At 40.0% G+C, this 16,879-nt stretch overlaps 1 protein-coding gene across 3 annotated transcripts in view; it reads left to right on the top strand.

Annotated features, from left to right (window-relative positions):
* The window catches only part of adamts6 (ADAM metallopeptidase with thrombospondin type 1 motif 6), a 76,427-nt gene that overhangs the window by 29,970 nt on the left and 29,578 nt on the right, over positions 1-16,879 (top strand). For 2 of the 3 annotated variants that reach the window (XM_023338555.1, XM_023338553.1), the window contains exons 13-16: positions 5,777-5,884; positions 9,032-9,177; positions 11,788-11,851; positions 15,879-15,981. In XM_023338555.1, coding sequence (XP_023194323.1) covers positions 5,777-5,884; positions 9,032-9,177; positions 11,788-11,851; positions 15,879-15,981 — 421 coding nt within the window. The remainder of the gene's footprint in view (positions 1-5,776; positions 5,885-9,031; positions 9,178-11,787; positions 11,852-15,878; positions 15,982-16,879) is intronic. The other variant, XM_023338554.1, reaches the window with a different exon arrangement.

Genomic DNA, 16,879 nt, shown 5'->3' with positions numbered 1-16,879 from the left:
CCGCTGGCTAAGCAATAGTTTTAATTTTAGAGCTTGTACGGCACGATTTTTAACAAGTTACATAACTTGAAACTTGTTAAATAAACTATTTTATACACGCCAACAGTAAGATTTTTGCAATATATTGGTGTAGATCCTCAGTGATCCAGAAAATAAAAAGTCTTGACAGTTTTAAATGAAGGCATCTGGACTTCTTTTGTTATCTTAAAGATGTTTTCCCTCTCATCCAGGATGACTTTTCCAGTTCTATAACTTGAGTTGGGAGAAACCATCACACAATGACCTTATGATACTAGGCTCCTGTCCAGTCTTATGATTGTGTCATTTACATGAAGCAATAACTTCTTTGCACTTTAAATATTTTTTAAGTTCTAAGTTCATCTTATTAAGTTCTAGCCAGAAAACATTTATAAAAATCTAACAGAATGGTATCCCTACAGGAAACAAGGAAACTTATGTTCCAGACTGATCAGTAATCCATCCATTTTCTAACATCTAATGGGGTCGGGAGGTGCTGGTGTCTATCTCCAGCTAACGTTCCGTTCACCCTGGACAGGTCGCCAGTCTGTCACAGGGCAACACAGAGACAAACAGGACACACAACCATGCACACACACACTCCTAGGGAGAATTTATAGAGACCAATTGACCTCACAGTCATGTTTTTGGACTGTGGGAGGAAGCCAGAGTACCCGGAGAGAATCCACACATGCACAGGGAGAACATACAAACTCCATGCAGAAAGACCCCGGGCCGGGAATCGAATCCAGGACTTTCTTGCTGCAACAGCTCTACCAACTGCGCCACTGTGCAGCCCCTGATCAGTAATATGAATGAGAAACAAAAGTGGTCCCAAAAGGCTCCACATCTTATTAAAGCAGGGATGGATGTACAGCCACCAATTGTAAACAAATTGGGCTCAATTGTTAAACAGCCTTTTGAAAATTTTCCTGCAAATCCAGAATGTTAGCAGATTTAATACTGAAAGTGTGGGGAATACATGTGGCTAATTATTATTTTTGTATTTGTTTCCATGGCTGTAAAGTTACTAAATAATTCAGCTCTCAGTCCACCTTCTACAAGACTTTGAAAGAGGCAGTCAAAAACCAAGAGCAACTTCATGGTAAAACGTGAAGACTTTTCAACAAGTGGACCCAGATCGCTGCTCATTACATAAATATTTTGGCACAAACCAGGAAAAAAAAAAAGTCAACTAATCTCTGCTAAACAGGGATTTGCTAAGAACATTAGAGATTATCTGGGTTATTTCATTTTATTGAAAGAAATATCTGACAGCAGATTACGACAGACTCCAAAATGACGTCCCGTTATTTTGGCCCCTAAGCTCATAATTGTGGTTTCAGATCAGGATGACAGACACGCAGTTATGGAGACAATCCAACACAGCTAGACTGGAGGTTTATTATGGAAATCAAATGATAATGCTTCCTATGATTGATATGCTCCCCCTATGAGCTCCAGAGGAGACCTGAGGACACCAGGTCTAATAGGTTAAAATGCCTCATTTGTGGATCAAACACCAACTATTAAGTTTTTTCATGTTTTTTTTTAAATTTTATTATTGTTCTTATACTATTATATTATCCAATACCTGATAGTTTACATCTTGCCCATATGCATCAATAAATGTGCAGTCATTTTATGGTTGCAGCATTTCACTGGTAAAAGATGTTGCCTAACACTTCATTCCTCTGGCTCAGTGTGTGAAATAACAGAAAAAAAAATTAATTGCTGGGTTAAAGATAGAGAAAATGCAAAATTAAATCCAGAAATCTGCACTACGTTCATTAATCTTCTGCGTAAAAAAATTCACTGCCACGCGTGGATAAATAAATCAGAGTTGTTTAATGAAGAATGATCAAGTGAGGCCCATCAGTATTTCATATTTTATTAGCAAAGAAAGAAAAAGGTAAATTTAGTCCTAAATAAGCAAAGAGATATTTCCTTTACAGTTTCTCTCTTCTTTTTTTTTTGTTTGGAACTGGCTTCTACAACGTTTTTTTTTTTTTAGCCTATAAATTACAGAGGTGTGGGAATGAGCTGTTTGTGCGTTGTCATACATTACTCAGACGTGTAAGATTTAACGGAACAAAAACCCGCATGGCTGACTCCTTCGTTTTGTTTGGGATTCACACAAACATGATCTCATGAAACTGTGTAATAAAAAACAGCAGTCTGACATCTGCCCGGTATCATCCTAGCACATTTTAATTATGTGTGCTTTACTTTTTGTTCCCTTTAAATTATTGTGCAAGTTAGAGGTCAGAGGAAGGAAAATAACACCGTGGCGTGTTTGCTTCATGTCAATGGACGGCAGAATATCACTGTAGCCTGTCCCATTGTCACAATGAAATACAATTAATTCGATGTATGTTTTATAAATGATAACAGCCTCGACATACAGGACTAAATCAATGCGTTGGACAAGCAGATATGAATCCTTATTACCTAACGTTTTTGAAGAGATGCCAAGGAAGTACTGGAGGCAATCCTGCATCCTTGCTACTTTGATAAAATTTTTTAAAATAATTAGAAAATTAGCAGCCAAATATTTAAGATAGTCATCTCAGGAGTTAATGTCTCAGCAGTTTCACCCCAACGTTAGACCAAGTGATATTCAAGTAAATAAAAAATGTATCTGAACATTTGCAGCTATGCATTTTAGACTGTACAGACAATGCTAACGTTTAGCCGCGATGCATGTAATTCACCAGTTGGGCGTTATGAAGCATACTGGAAGTGGAATGCGCTGCCAGCAACCGTCCTCCACTGCGACAAGAGAAGTGCCAAAGAGAGGCAGTGATTAATGTTAATTCAGTATTTGGAGGCGTGGCCAACACGGACTGAATTGAGCGAATTGCTTCGTTCACTTCTTCTGCCACCATCTCTAAAACTACAGGCAGATTACAATTCTAAATCAGTGAAGAAAAACAGTGTCATTGATCACAACCTCTCCTTCTGTTCACTGATTGGCCCACTAGAAATTTTACCGGCGACAATCCAAGCCAATGGGAGAAATTGCAGAACACCGTGTGAAAAGAGATTAAAGTGGAGCGGAATTGCATCGGAAGGCAGTGACCAGCATTGGGTGTAATGAATGACCCGTACCTATAGATTGAAATTCAAAGAACGTGAAATATTTAATTTCTTTGAGGCTAGCTAGAACCGCCTTGATCGGCATGCCCAGTAGGGTACATACCTGAAAGGAAATAAAGATTTGTTCAAATCTACCACAATAAAAAAGCAAACCTTACTTGAGCTGAAGAGCACACAGGCAGTATATTATTTTGTGTTTTTTGGTATTTTGGTGGGGAATTGCCCAACAAAGTTTGGAAACACTGGTGCAGACCAACACGGCTGCAATATTTCACAGACTATGGGCTTTAGAGGCTTTAACTAAGCGCACCCATGTTGATGACTGAACCCCGGGGGTCGTCACGGACTTTAAATCTCAGCTTGAGACTGCGTCAGAGGTGGGAAAAGCATTACAGTCGTCAAGAGAGGATGTTTGGGTCTTTTTACAGCGGTAATTTAGCTACATGGATCCATCCCATCGTTGAGTCACACAGGAAGCTTACCGACATAGATGGGAGTTCTTCCCAAGTCAGTGGAAGCTGAAACTTTTCAAATAAAACAAACACCATTTGATGGCTGTATTAGAAAAGTAATTTTTATCGTCAGTTTGTTGTTGGCTCGCATAAATCCGTCCTAGTGCTCATCCCTGTTCTTTGAGGTCTGGACGGCTTGACCTCTGAGTGTGACTGATGATAGTGAACAGAGCGGCGCGGTGGATTATTGAAAGCAGCTGGCAGAAGGGGAGAACTTGCAACCTGAGAGTGTCAGTTTGCTGCTTTATTTAATATGGACAGGCTCTGGGAGCTGTGGGCGTATTTACTGACCCCGGGCCTCAAGATCTATGCGAGGAGCCATAACTCTCTTTCATTTTCCGCTTACAACTGTCCCGTAAAAAAAGCTTTTGAAGTCGAGAGATGGGGGCAATCCAGTTTGGCTTAATGGGAAATCTAATGCAGGATTGTACAGGGCTGTTCTGGTAGCACGGATGATTCGTTTATGCCGCCTTCCTTTTCTGTGGTAATCCAAATGGATTCTATAGGAGTTTCAGGAGCGATGCTTCAGAACTACTCAGCAGAACCGGCCCAAGGCATATGAGAGTGAAGAGGCTGATTACCGCTTAGGGATCCCACACCACCAGGGTGACGACTTGATGCTACACACAGAACTGCTGCCATAGCAACACATACACTAATGTATCAGGATTCAACACCAAAGAACATGCAAAAAGGTCCCACACAAAGCACAGAACATTCAGTCTGTTACAGTATTATGCTTTCAAGCTCGGAGTTTATTTTGCGATTATTAATAAATGATCGTCTGACCACAGTGGTGGATGATCAGCTAATTTAAACCCCTGCTCTACTGATGATCTGTCACAGTTGGTGTGTGAGTCGCCCTTTCTTTTTTAACTGAATCGAAACACACCAAATTCTGCAGCACATCTAAATGTTAAATTATCAAAGTCAAGCTAGCATAACTGACCTACTTCCCTCTCCCTCACTAATTTTTAAATGTAAACTTTTTCTCGACCTTGAAATCTAGTTGTCGCAGTGTACACAGTTAGTAGCAAAGAGCAGCGTCCCTTTTTCTTTGATATGTCACACGTACATTTAAGATTTAACATTATGTTGACAACTTCACAGCTATAACCGATGATGGTGACGTCAAAATAGAATGTGACATTTAAGAATGTCACTTTGAAATGTTTTAAAAATGTTTTAAAAAATAAAACTTTCTTTTTAATTAAAATGTTATTTAAAGAAATGTGTTTTTTTAAAGTAACATTGGATAATACTATGGAAAAACAATTTCTCTATTGTGTTTATAGTTGGTACACACGTAACAGATTAATCTCTTCCTGCTGTTGGGTGCTGCTACAGTTTGGGAAATGTTAGACATCAAACTTGTCAACTTGTTCACTGTAAATTTAATGTTTATCAGTTGATGTTACTTTCAAATAATTAAAACAGTATGGCACACTTTAATAGCACTCATTTCTGCGAATCGTAATAGGTACGTTTACACACATAGAGTAGCGTATGAATGAAAAAGCATCAGGTGTTGACATATTGGCATAGGGGCCCCAAATGAAAATCTGCTTAGTCTGGCCCTGCCGCTCAGTAATACTGCAGATATCTGTCAGGCCTTGGATCTTGTCTTTATCTTAGACTTGGGAGGCCTGTTGCTCACCCATGGTTTCCCATAATGAGGCGCCAAAATGGGGATTTCTTGAACTGATGTCACGGTCCCATGTGGTTCTGAGGCAAATGCGGAAAAAAAAGAAAAAATGTAAGTCATGCTGTTGATCCAGCTGACTCTTCATTTCTCATAAAAGCACATTAAGAGCACCGGATGACCCTTGGCTTATTGCTTAAGATGCACTGTGATCTAAAGCATATGGCCTCTTGATGTCAGAAGACAAGACGCGTTCTCAACTCCTCTCGTTTTCTGATTTCATCTCAAATGATGTCGATTTATAGATGAATTTCTGTCATTTGTCTTCTTTTGTTTTTGCTGATCTCACAACTGCCAGGCAGCAGAAGAAAAACACCAAGAGAAAAACCACAAAAATCCAATGATAAATCATCCTCACTCTTTTCCCGACAGTACACCCCCCGCAGCCCCCCAGTCTGCCGATGTGATTTATTCTGACCAACTTGCTTTTTGCCTTCTTTCCTAGGAAGTGTGTAGAGAGCTCTGGTGCCTTAGCAAAAGCAACCGCTGTGTAACTAACAGTATCCCGGCTGCAGAGGGGACTCTGTGCCAGACTGGCAGCATTGAGAAAGGGGTAAGTCAGCACATGTTTTTTTTTTTTGCATATAAAGATTATTGCAAACAACCTAAAAGAACCCCTCTCCTAACTATTCCATAGTTTCTTTTCACAACAAAAAGAAACTTTCTTTTCCAGACTCATGAAATCACCCACAGCTAACGACCGGGATGTCCAAAGTGTGGCCAGGGGGCCATTTGCGCCACTCTGGATGATTTTGTTTGGCCCCTTGGTCCACAATTTAAGAATTAATTTGAGATTTTTACATCTAAATAAAATCTTCTTAAACGCTTATTTAGGTACTAGACAAAGTATTAAGAGTTTCTGCTTTATTGGTTATATTTCGCTAACTCCAACAAGCACGGCTCAACTTTTGTTGTCAAAAATAAAGAAGGCAAAATAAAAGGAGAAAAAACGAGGATGATAAAACCCCAAACGTTTTTAGACAATATTTACTTGTTGAATACAGCAACTATGCAAGACCAGTTTTTAAAAAAATAAAATTAGCTTACTTTTGGTTTATTAAGATCATGTCTACTTAATATGTTATTGAAGAAATAAAAACAAGGAATGTCTTCAGTCCAGATGTTGAAAATCTGATGAAAAAAAGGATTAAAAATCCACTTTTACTGTTTTGACAGATAAAGTTACGATTTCATATATCCAAAGCTGTATTAAAGTCAATGTGGGATCTTCCAATTCAGATTTGATTACTCTAATGTGATCAAGTGCAGTCCAGACTCAGGAAAGAACTGAAAACAGTCCTTTAGCTTCGCACCACTTGGAAGCTGCAGACAGTTAACCAGTCGAGGAATTAGTTTGTGTTTCGTTTTCCACTGTGTCACAGCATCCTTAAAGCAACTAGCTTCACAGTTGATGCATCTAAGCTGGCAAAAAAACCCCAAAAACTGTTCACCTCCTCACCTGTGGTGGCGCTGCACCAAGAACTACAGAAGGAAACGACATGAAAACCTCTGAAGAAGATTTCTTTCTTCACAAAATGTAAGCAAAAATGGAGTGGCATTGGTTTTTAGCTGTTGTAGGATTTCTCTTTTGTCTTTAGCTAAAGACTGCGATTAATTTTTCCTAACAGTTCACTCAGACATTTGTTTTGGTTGTATTTTACCCAGAATGCCTTGCGCTATAGTCAGCTTCCTGCTTTTGGAGCAGGAAGCTGCTCCTATCTGCGTGGCGTTCACATATCCATTTGAACCGCACCAGAGTTCACTTCAACTGAACCGAGACTGAGGTTTGTAGGCCAACCAGAGTTTTTACCAGAGTTTCATTACGCATTCACGTTGGCTAAGTTTTAAAACCATCTAATATTTTCCAACACTTCATCATTATGTACTTCTGTGGGTGAATCTATGAAATAAAATAGTTTTTTTGGTAGTAAGTTCAAGGGAAATATGTGCTTTTGCAAGGCATCATAGATGTACATGCCTTACCTTTTAAGGCCTGTAGACTTTCTTATTAGCTTTTCTTCCTTTAACCCTTTTGGTCATCATTTGTTTGGTGACATTCACCAATCTCAACTTCCACAAGGGTTCTTTTCCATAAACATGCTCTCCTCCAGTTGCTGCTGCCATTCACACACACACACACACACACACACACTCACACAATCCTGATGAGCTGTAGATCATCAGGCCTTTGATTATGCCAGCCAGGTTAGGGGGAGACAGTTTTAACGTGGATTACGGCAGCCATTGTTGCCAGACGGTCCGAGCTCCAAAAGGGAAGAATAGGAGAGCGTCACGAGCTGTCGCCTGTGATTACCATTAGCTGGTTGGAGCCTTTGAGGACCGGAGCCCACGTACACAGGGAGGCCCCAGGTTGAAACCATAGGGAAGGTGGGAGGGTCTGCCCCTGCTGGAGGAATATGATTGTCAGCCGTTTCTCTTCCAGCGTATGAAGAGGAGAGAAGCAGAGTTTGAAGGAAGAGACTGTAGGAGGAAGTGGAGGGCATAAGAGAGGGTCAGTCAAGCTTTTGAGTTTTTACTGTCTTCAAACGAACCCACCAATATGAATTATACTCTAAAGTTTTGAGTACCGATCCCTTTGTCCTCTCTCCCTCTGCTAATGCTAATCTTGTTTAGACAGGGCCTTGGCACATGAATGGAGTGAGTCAGACAAATAGAACGGTGGCCCTAGCGAAGCCCTCACCTTGACCGTTTCAGTTTCACTTTCAGCGAGACAATAACCCACTGACCCAGTTGGAGAGACAAAAGACACTTTCTGATCCCCTCCTCCACCGCTAACGCTGACTGGCTTAGCCCCTGAAAAATAACTCGCCGCTCTTTTTGTTCCTCTCCCGCCTCGGGAGCCATCACACATCCACGGAAACTGTCAAGCCATGAGCTAGAATGTTTCAAATAGTCATATAATAGGTGAAAGTTTTTCTTTTTTTATGATTATGTTTTAAATAAACAGCTTTTATTTTTTTTAGTTGCACAACCATAGGGATTGTGATGGCAGGTTTTCATTAATATTATTTTAACCACTGTCGCAAAGTGAAGTTCCTTGCTAAGAAACTTGAACCCAATTAATTGCTTTTTTTTTTTTCTTTTATGTATAAAGGATCCTTTATATTCATGTTTCTGGTACACCAGTAAATCTGACGTACGAGCGACATCCGCAAAAAAAACGACAACAAAGCCTCTTCTCTTGGCCAAAGAAGAGTAAAAGTTGATTGGACCCTGGAAAAGACTATCGTTGTGCTAAAAGAACTTAGCCTGTCAGTGACGCAAAATAGCAAATTAATGCCAATCATCGTTCCCAATGCTGACGTCAGCATTTGTAAAGAGAGATTTTTTTCCAAAAAAGTTCCATGACTGATTCCTGAAACACTTGAAAGCTGAATGTAAATAATAACACTTTGCACCAAACTGAGGGTTGAATAATCTCCATAACAGATTAAAAAGTAGATTAAAAAATAATTACTGTTGAGCCTGTATGTCTATTTATTCAATCAATCAGCAGCAAAAAGGGTTTATATGTTGCTTATTTGCTTGATATAGTTTTTGATGAAGATGGGATTCATTCATTACAGACTCTGCAATTAATTTTTATCCAGTTCCACCGCTACTTAATAACAGATTTAACTCTATACTAACAAAACCTTCCTTTTTTGCTTTCTGCTTGTTTTCGCCCCTCCATGACCAGTGGTGTTACCAGGGAGAATGCGTCGCGTTCGGCTCCCGGCCCGAGAGCGCGGACGGCGGCTGGGGGCCGTGGTCCTTGTGGGGAGAGTGCAGCCGGACCTGCGGAGGCGGCGTTTCTTCCTCCATGAGGCACTGTGACAGCCCAGCGTAAGTAGGCAAAAGTAAGCCACAGCAAGCCGAACACACACATCCAGGTCCCGCCTACAAGTGTGTGTTTGTGTCTATTCCGTTTGTTGCATGCGCGCTACATCCACGTGGGAGCAGAGCGACAGGAACTGGGCTGTTTTGTATCGTAAAATACGCTCTGAAATGTTTTTTGGGTGGATTTATTCCTTATTCACAGACTGAAAAAAACATTTAATATATGTTTTATTAGCATTTGCTTTCATATAGCTTGAGGCAGTGGCATACGGGAAGCAAATATTTTTGATACTGAAAAGTAATTATTAATAGGCTTTGGAAAATGATCTTCGTAAATCTGATGTGTTTCCTTTTGAAAAACATCACAAATTCAAATGAAATCACGTTACACTCATCCTAATTCACTTTGCGGTGAAAAGAAGAAAGCAAAAATGTTGAAGAGTGATGGATGATTGTCTTTTTCAGGCTTACACACTGATTTCCCACAATTGACAAGTCAAACAATACACCTTTTAGTCAGCAAACTGATAGGTTATCCTATAAACACTCCAGGAAAATAAATTTCTAATGATGTTTCCAAATCATGAAATGTTTTTCAGCCATATTATCCAGCCCTACTTCATTTATCCCCAACCCCCCAAAAAATTAAAGTTGCTAATACTCAAAATGTCGTCATAGATGCTGAAGCTGTGGGCAGGAAGAACCTCCAGTAGCAGTCAGTCGTGCAGTGAATCTGAAGAGGCCTCTGACTGAAGGCTGTTGCTGTATGACACCCTCATGACTGTCATTACATGCTAACAGCTCAATATCCAGGCAGCAGAGATGATATTTATCAGCTGTTGGCTAGCACTTCTAATCTGTCTCATTTGCTTTTGTCGCTCCTCTTGTAATTTCTGTCTGGTCGTTTGGTTCAAAATTTGAGCAGAGAGATGTTGGAATCGGGGATATGATCCATGGTTGTCCAGATAGACGGAAGAGATGTTTTGAACTTCCTCTGTCTCTCATTGGTCCTGCCTTCCATCCATGAAGCCTCCTTTTCAACTCCTCTGGGATTTGGTGTCATAGTTCAGGTAGCATTTGAGATGCTAATCAGCTAATCGCCCTGATTTCCTTACTTTTCGGTGATCGGCCGAAACTTACATGTGAAGCCAATCATATCCACTGATCTTATCGGCAAAGGTCTAAAAACCAACCACTGTCCTCTTTTCTCTGCAGTGAGACAGAGGACAACTGTCCACCAGGTCACATCTGCATATTTACAGTTAACAATAGTCACCCCACCGTTAACAACTCAACAACTTTCTTGCTATATTTAGCAACATTTATTCAGCAACATCCATCCATCCATTTTCTAACACCCTTGTCCCTAGTGGGGTCGGGAGGCGGTGGTGTCTATCTCCAGCTAACGGTCCGGGCGAGAGGCGGGGGTCACCCTGGACAGGTTGCCAGTCTGTCGCAGTATTTAGCAACATTTCAGACAAAAAAAAAAAATCAGTATAAGCCAAATTGGGAATCATCAGGTTAGGCTTTTTAAAGATCAGTCTGAAAACTGCAATCGGTGCACTGCTAACCGTTACGCTTTATGACTAACTATCCGAAAGTTTAAAAAATAGCCCAAGAATCCTTCAGTTGTACGGCATCCAAAACTAGACGAAATTATTGTTCAATGTCGTACGTCTTAACTCCGAAAAATTCTGAACTAAAGTCTACAAGAACAAATCGGAGCTACTGTACAAATGATCATCTTCCAGTTCAAAATCTAACAGTTTTAAAACTAGTCAAACCTGAAGTGGATATTTCCTCAAACTTTTGGGTTGGTAAAATGTTTTTTTAATTTTTTAATTTTATTTTAAAGCAACCAGAGCATCTCCGGCCTGCATGCAGACATCTGGGGGGTTTTACTCTCCTTCCACTGTCGCATTCTGTTGTTTTGGAAGCAGAGGTGTTACATCAGACACGTCATGGGAAGACAAAAAAGAAGAGACGGCAAATAAGATGAGGGGTGGGGAACGAAACAGGGTGGGAAAGGGAAGGCACCAGCGTAATGTGGACCACCTGTGTACGGTAATCAGCACAGCTCAGGGATCTGTGCAAAGTGGAGGGGAGGGATGAATAAACACAGCTAGAGGAGCCTCAAACACATTCATTACAGGAGCCTCTTTTGCACTGAAGTGGAAATAATCATGGAGGAAAAAGAGAGGCTAATGAAGGAGAAAGGAGGGATAAAAGAAGAAAAATAAATCCCTCAAAGATGGAGTGGAGGTAGAAAAAAAAGAGATTTCTGAGAAGAGAATGGATCTGGAGTTACAGACCGCTCGTCTCGTCCAAACCTAAATGTCACGTCACACTTAAGGGGTCTCGGCGGAGCTTGGGTTTCATGAATGAAACGCAGACTCAGCAAGGCAGCGCATTCACACACAAACACGCTTCTCTGTGTCCCGGCAGAGACTTTGTCACCAAAACTTGTCAGTGTGCAGCGTCCAGCCTCTCGCTCTTGTGTCGCATCCTAAAAATAAATCATCGTTGCAATTCGAGATGCTAAATTAACAATATCTTTTTTCCCCCTCCCTCTCTCTTAATCCCCCCCCATTCATTCAAATCTCCTGTTCCTTTCAGCCCGTCTGGAGGAGGAAAGTACTGTCTTGGAGAGAGAAAACGGTACAGATCCTGTAACACAGACGTGAGTCCATTTTTATGACTTTGCCTGAGGGGAGGGCATTTATCGTATCGGTTATCATTTACCATGGAAAACTTCTTATCACGATAAGAATTTGGATTTATCGTTGTCATGATAAATTTCAGTTATTGATGTTGTATAAAAAGAAGGTAAGGTGACATTGTGATCGAAAATGTTATTTTAGCCACTTTTTACTCCACGAGAGCATCAATTAATATCAATAAATTCAAAAATATGATTAATAGCAGGTACTGTGTACAGTTTAGTAATATGAATCACATGTTTTAAAGTAAGTGATGTCCTGAAGAAGCCTGTTTCAGCCTGGCATGGGCTTCGAGAACTACCTTTGTGTTTGTTGCGCCATGAATGCTGTGCCATGCAGCCAACATCTTGCTTTTTTTTTTTTTACCTAAAAAATAAGTAATAAATTAAATTATAATCTTAACTGTTCTCACAACAGTGACACAAAATATCACAATAAAATTTTATGTCCATATCATGGTATAGAGCCGGCCCAAGGCCTATGCGAGTTAAGTGGCTACTTAGGGCCTCCACACCACCAGGGGGCCCTCAAGAGCACAAAGTTAGGATGATAAAAAGTATCAGTATATATATATATATATATATATATATATATATATATATATATATATATATATATGTATAAAACATAACAGTGACTAATACAGAGTAATTGCTATTACACTTGCAAAAAATTTTTTTCTATAATATTTTGTATAGTTGTTACACAATAAGTTCATCTTTTTTTGGTGAAAGTTTGTTCCACTGTTGTATAATTAAACTTCCTAACTTGCTTACTGTAAATTCAATGTTTATCAGCTGATATACTTTCAAAATAGTGAAAATATTGTGGTACACTTCAATACCACTCTGCATCTCAAAATCCAAATAATTGCATTTTTTCTTTTTCTTTTGCTACTCTTGTAAGATTAACATCAACTTCCATAAAAACCCTGTTATGATAATCATAGCTAGAGTAGAGTAGCTTAAGAATGATGATTCTTCTGGTGTTGACATGTAGGTGGAGGGGGGGGGGGCACCAAATGAAAATATGCCTATAGGGCCCCAAAAAAGCTTGGGCCGGCCCTGTCTCTTTATTACACACATCTTGACCAACTGCAAAGTTTATTTTTCTTTATTTATCATCTCAAACTCTTGAAAAGAAAGACACTTCTCATCTTTTCCTCAGTGGATTTTCTTACATTTCTACCTAAATCAGGTCTGAGAGTGGATGGCTTGTGTCACACGACCGTGAGATCGTGACATTTGACGGTAGACACAGTTTTTTAACAGCATAGTCCCCCTCATCCTAAGATGGAAAAAGTTGGGAGAAACCAAAGGGTGTCATAGATCTATCTCCCAGACGGAGATATTGAAGGACAAAGGGTTCTTGTTCGGACGGGTAGCCATCCGGACGATGGTCGCACTGAATCCAGAGTTTCTTCCAAGTAATGGCAAAACCTCACAAAACCAACGACCAACAGAGCAGCACTCTTACCAAATATGGTTCTGTGGCAGCAGCAGCTGCGCCCCATTTCTCATTAAAAGGAATATTTCTGGCTGCTGGAAAACTGTTTTGGACTTTTTCACGCAGGTATGCCAAGATCAAGGTCCACAATTGTCTCAAAGCAACAATATTGTCATTTGTCGCAATAACCTCTGGGACAATCTATTGTCCAGCAAAATTTATCATTATGACAGGCCTAAAAGTGACTAAATTATTTTCAGGAAATTCACTCATTTGTGCATTTTGTCCACTTTAGTAAGATATTTTCACTCACTGCATGTTTCCATACAAGTTCTCGTTAAGTGATTTTTTTTTTCCTTTATTGTAAAGGTTTTGCTCATAAAATTGAACCAAGAAAATGTGGTTAATTATAGTTAATGTATAATTTTACAAGACGGGCACCTATTATTCTAATTTTACACAAGGCCAGGTTGGTTTATGTCATGATGTGTAGTTTAAAAGTGGACCCAAATGGAGAGACGCAGAGGCAGCTTGTAGATGAGGAATGCTTAATGACCCCGAAATGATGAAAAAACCTAGAAGAAAATCACGAGGGACGCAGAGAGCCAGAGCAGAAAAAAAACAGGAATCCAGGAGCAAATCAGGGCAGGGAAGCAACAGGACTAGACTAAGAAACAAAAGAATAACTAGACACAAGAATTAAACATAACTAGAAACACTGAGAAGGACCGAGCGAAAATAAAACAGAAACAAGACTGATCTAATCAAAGGAAGAGGCTAAGGAACGCAGAATAATCAAACCTCCAAAACGACTCTAAACAACCCAAGACATAGCAGTTTGGATGTATCCATTATTTTCATACGAGTTGTGTCATCAAACCTCTTTTATCTGAAATAGAGACACACCAATCCGATGTTAATATCCGTACCGGTCCCAACATTGAAAAAAATCCTAGATTGGGTATCGGTGACAATGTGCCCGATCCAGAACGGCAGATCTAATTCTACATCATGGTTTATTATATATGTTGCATCAAAACTAGAATTCCTAATTGCACTTTCTGAACCATTTGTAATGTTTGTTGCGGTTTGTTTTTACATGTTTGACCAAACTTGTGAAGCTATTGGTGTATTTAAATGTGCTGTACTGGAGGAAAGTTATCAAATACATGTGTAATTCAGTACATTTATGTCTGTGTTTAGAAAAAGAACCATTTCAAGTCGACTCAGCTCTATTTTTCTGCGTCGGGTCGGTATTGACCGATACAGAACCTCAGATATCGGTACTGGTGTCGGAAATGAAAAAAGTGAATCGGTGCTTCCTTAATCTGAAACATTGCCTGGAAACAAAAGTACAAGCTAGTAGGATTTATTGTTCCCCAGGTATGTCTGTGTTTATTCTCCTTTTATTTTACATTTTGTATCTCTAGTGACACTTCTGTGTCGGTCTCGGAGCTGATTTCAAAAAAATCAATTCCCAAGAGTTTTCTCCAAGCTTCAGAGCTTTGCTTTGTGCAAATATTTAAGATGGCTGCAACCTAGACCTCTGTTGAACTACTTCTGAAATTGGGTTGTTGTTTTTTTTTTCCTCTTGGTGAAAATTGAAATAGTTTAAGCCCTACTAGACGTTTAACCACAAATTTTATAAATAACAGCAGCGAGCAAGCAGCGAGTGCTTTCTTTGGAAAACAAACAGGAGGCCCCGACCGCTGCTTCATACCGCCGACCGATCTCCGTCCAGGGAATTCTGCGAGCGCGTGTGTGATGTTCGGTGAAAAACAAGAACACTTACCCGCGCAGGCTGCGGTTTGTGTTGTTTCTGTTTCTAAATCAGATCAATTATTTATCGTAGAACAGATTCCCAATGAAAAGTTAGGGAAACGTGCCTGCGGACCTCAGTTCCCACTGAGTCAACAATGAAACGCTGGAAAATGTTCAGCTTTTTTTAAATTTAATTTTATTTTATTTTTAAATTGTCCTCTGTTGCCGTCTCCGGGGGAGAGCCTGGCGTTTTTATTGGCACGTTGCTGCGAACTGGAGGTACTGGAGACGGAGTTATCATGATTGGCGCCTGCGTCGTCAGTAAACTTACACACAGATATCGGAAGGTGTTTATGTAAACTTTGGTTCAGGAGAGTCGGGGGGAGGGGAGAAGATAAAATCACTTTTTTTTATGCTTTTCATGCATTGTAGGATTGGAAAGTTACAAAATAAATATGAATAAAATACATTTTGGACAGAAATGCTGTGCTCTGTGGCGTCGGCGCGAGTACTTCATATTTAGGTGGAATTTCCAGATGAGGCCAAAACTATTCATACCCCTGGGGTGTTTTGGTTAAACAAATCTTTTAGCTTATTAACATTTCTTCTGACTGAAAGTAATGTTATCTCCAGTGTTTACTGGGTGAGAGGCAGGAGATAACATGGATCTTTACTTAACATGTCTGGGATTTGAATCGCATGAAAATAAAAGAGAAGTGAATAATCTTTAAGCGTTGATTATTAAAATCCTAAGTATTAAAAAATCTTTTCTTTTTCCAGGCATGCCCAGCTGGATCTCAGGATTTCAGGGAGAAGCAGTGCGCTGATTTTGATAACATGCCTTTCCGTGGGAAGTATTACAACTGGAAGCCTTACACTGGGGGTGAGTTCACGACTGCAGCACATTTTTGCACAAGATCCTCATGAAAGAAGCAACAATTACAGGCTAAAGCCAACCCTTAAAGGGGCGTTATTATGTATAATTGACTTCTTTGAGCTTTACATCATATTTTATAAACACACCTGGTGTGTTGCTTTGACTTTCTCATTCATGTTTGAGAAATCCTTTAGTCTCCGTGGCAACCATTCAGCTGTGAAAAACACCTGGGTGGACCTAGTTCCGCCTTCGAGGACAAAGCTCGTCCTCTGAGCTGCAGCTTCCAAGCTTCCGCCTCACAGAGGAACCGTCCCTTAACGACTCCCCAGTCAGCTCCTTCAGACTAGCCAGCAGCAATTAGCAAACACCTGGTAGAACTGAGTATCTTTTGAGCTCATCATAGGAGATACTTCTCGGTGAAACGCTGGTAAAAACATTGTTAAAGGGTTAATAGTGGAGCCCTGTTGTGATAATTTCCTGAAGGCGGAGTTTCAGAAAGAGCAGGAGTTTTTTAAAGAGACAGAGACCCCATTTCAAGGCTTTAAATTACAAAATTAAAAATCTTTTAAGTCATATTTGATATAGTCAGCATTTTTATAACCACATAGTTACTTGATTGTGTTATAAAATGGCACTGTGTGCCTGGAAAATACATAATACGGCCCCTTTAAATCCATAAAATGAACCACAGTGGTTAGATTTTACATATGGAAGAGAAACTAATGAAGGAATGGAGACAGTGGGAAGGAAACATACTCTATAAATTCTCTACTCTCCTTTTCCTTCCCTACTCAAACATTTCAAATACTTCAATCGGATCCCAGACCCATCCAGTCTGTCCAGACGGCATAGGAAGCCTGTTTTGTTGAAGCCCAGAGCAGTGAGACCTGTCGTCCTCTCCGTG

Source organism: Xiphophorus maculatus, chromosome 8 (genome assembly GCF_002775205.1).
Source record: "Xiphophorus maculatus strain JP 163 A chromosome 8, X_maculatus-5.0-male, whole genome shotgun sequence".
Taxonomy (NCBI): domain Eukaryota; kingdom Metazoa; phylum Chordata; class Actinopteri; order Cyprinodontiformes; family Poeciliidae; genus Xiphophorus; species Xiphophorus maculatus.
The sequence above is the reverse complement of the archived record's forward strand: the minus strand, read 5'-3'. Positions and strand labels throughout refer to the sequence as shown.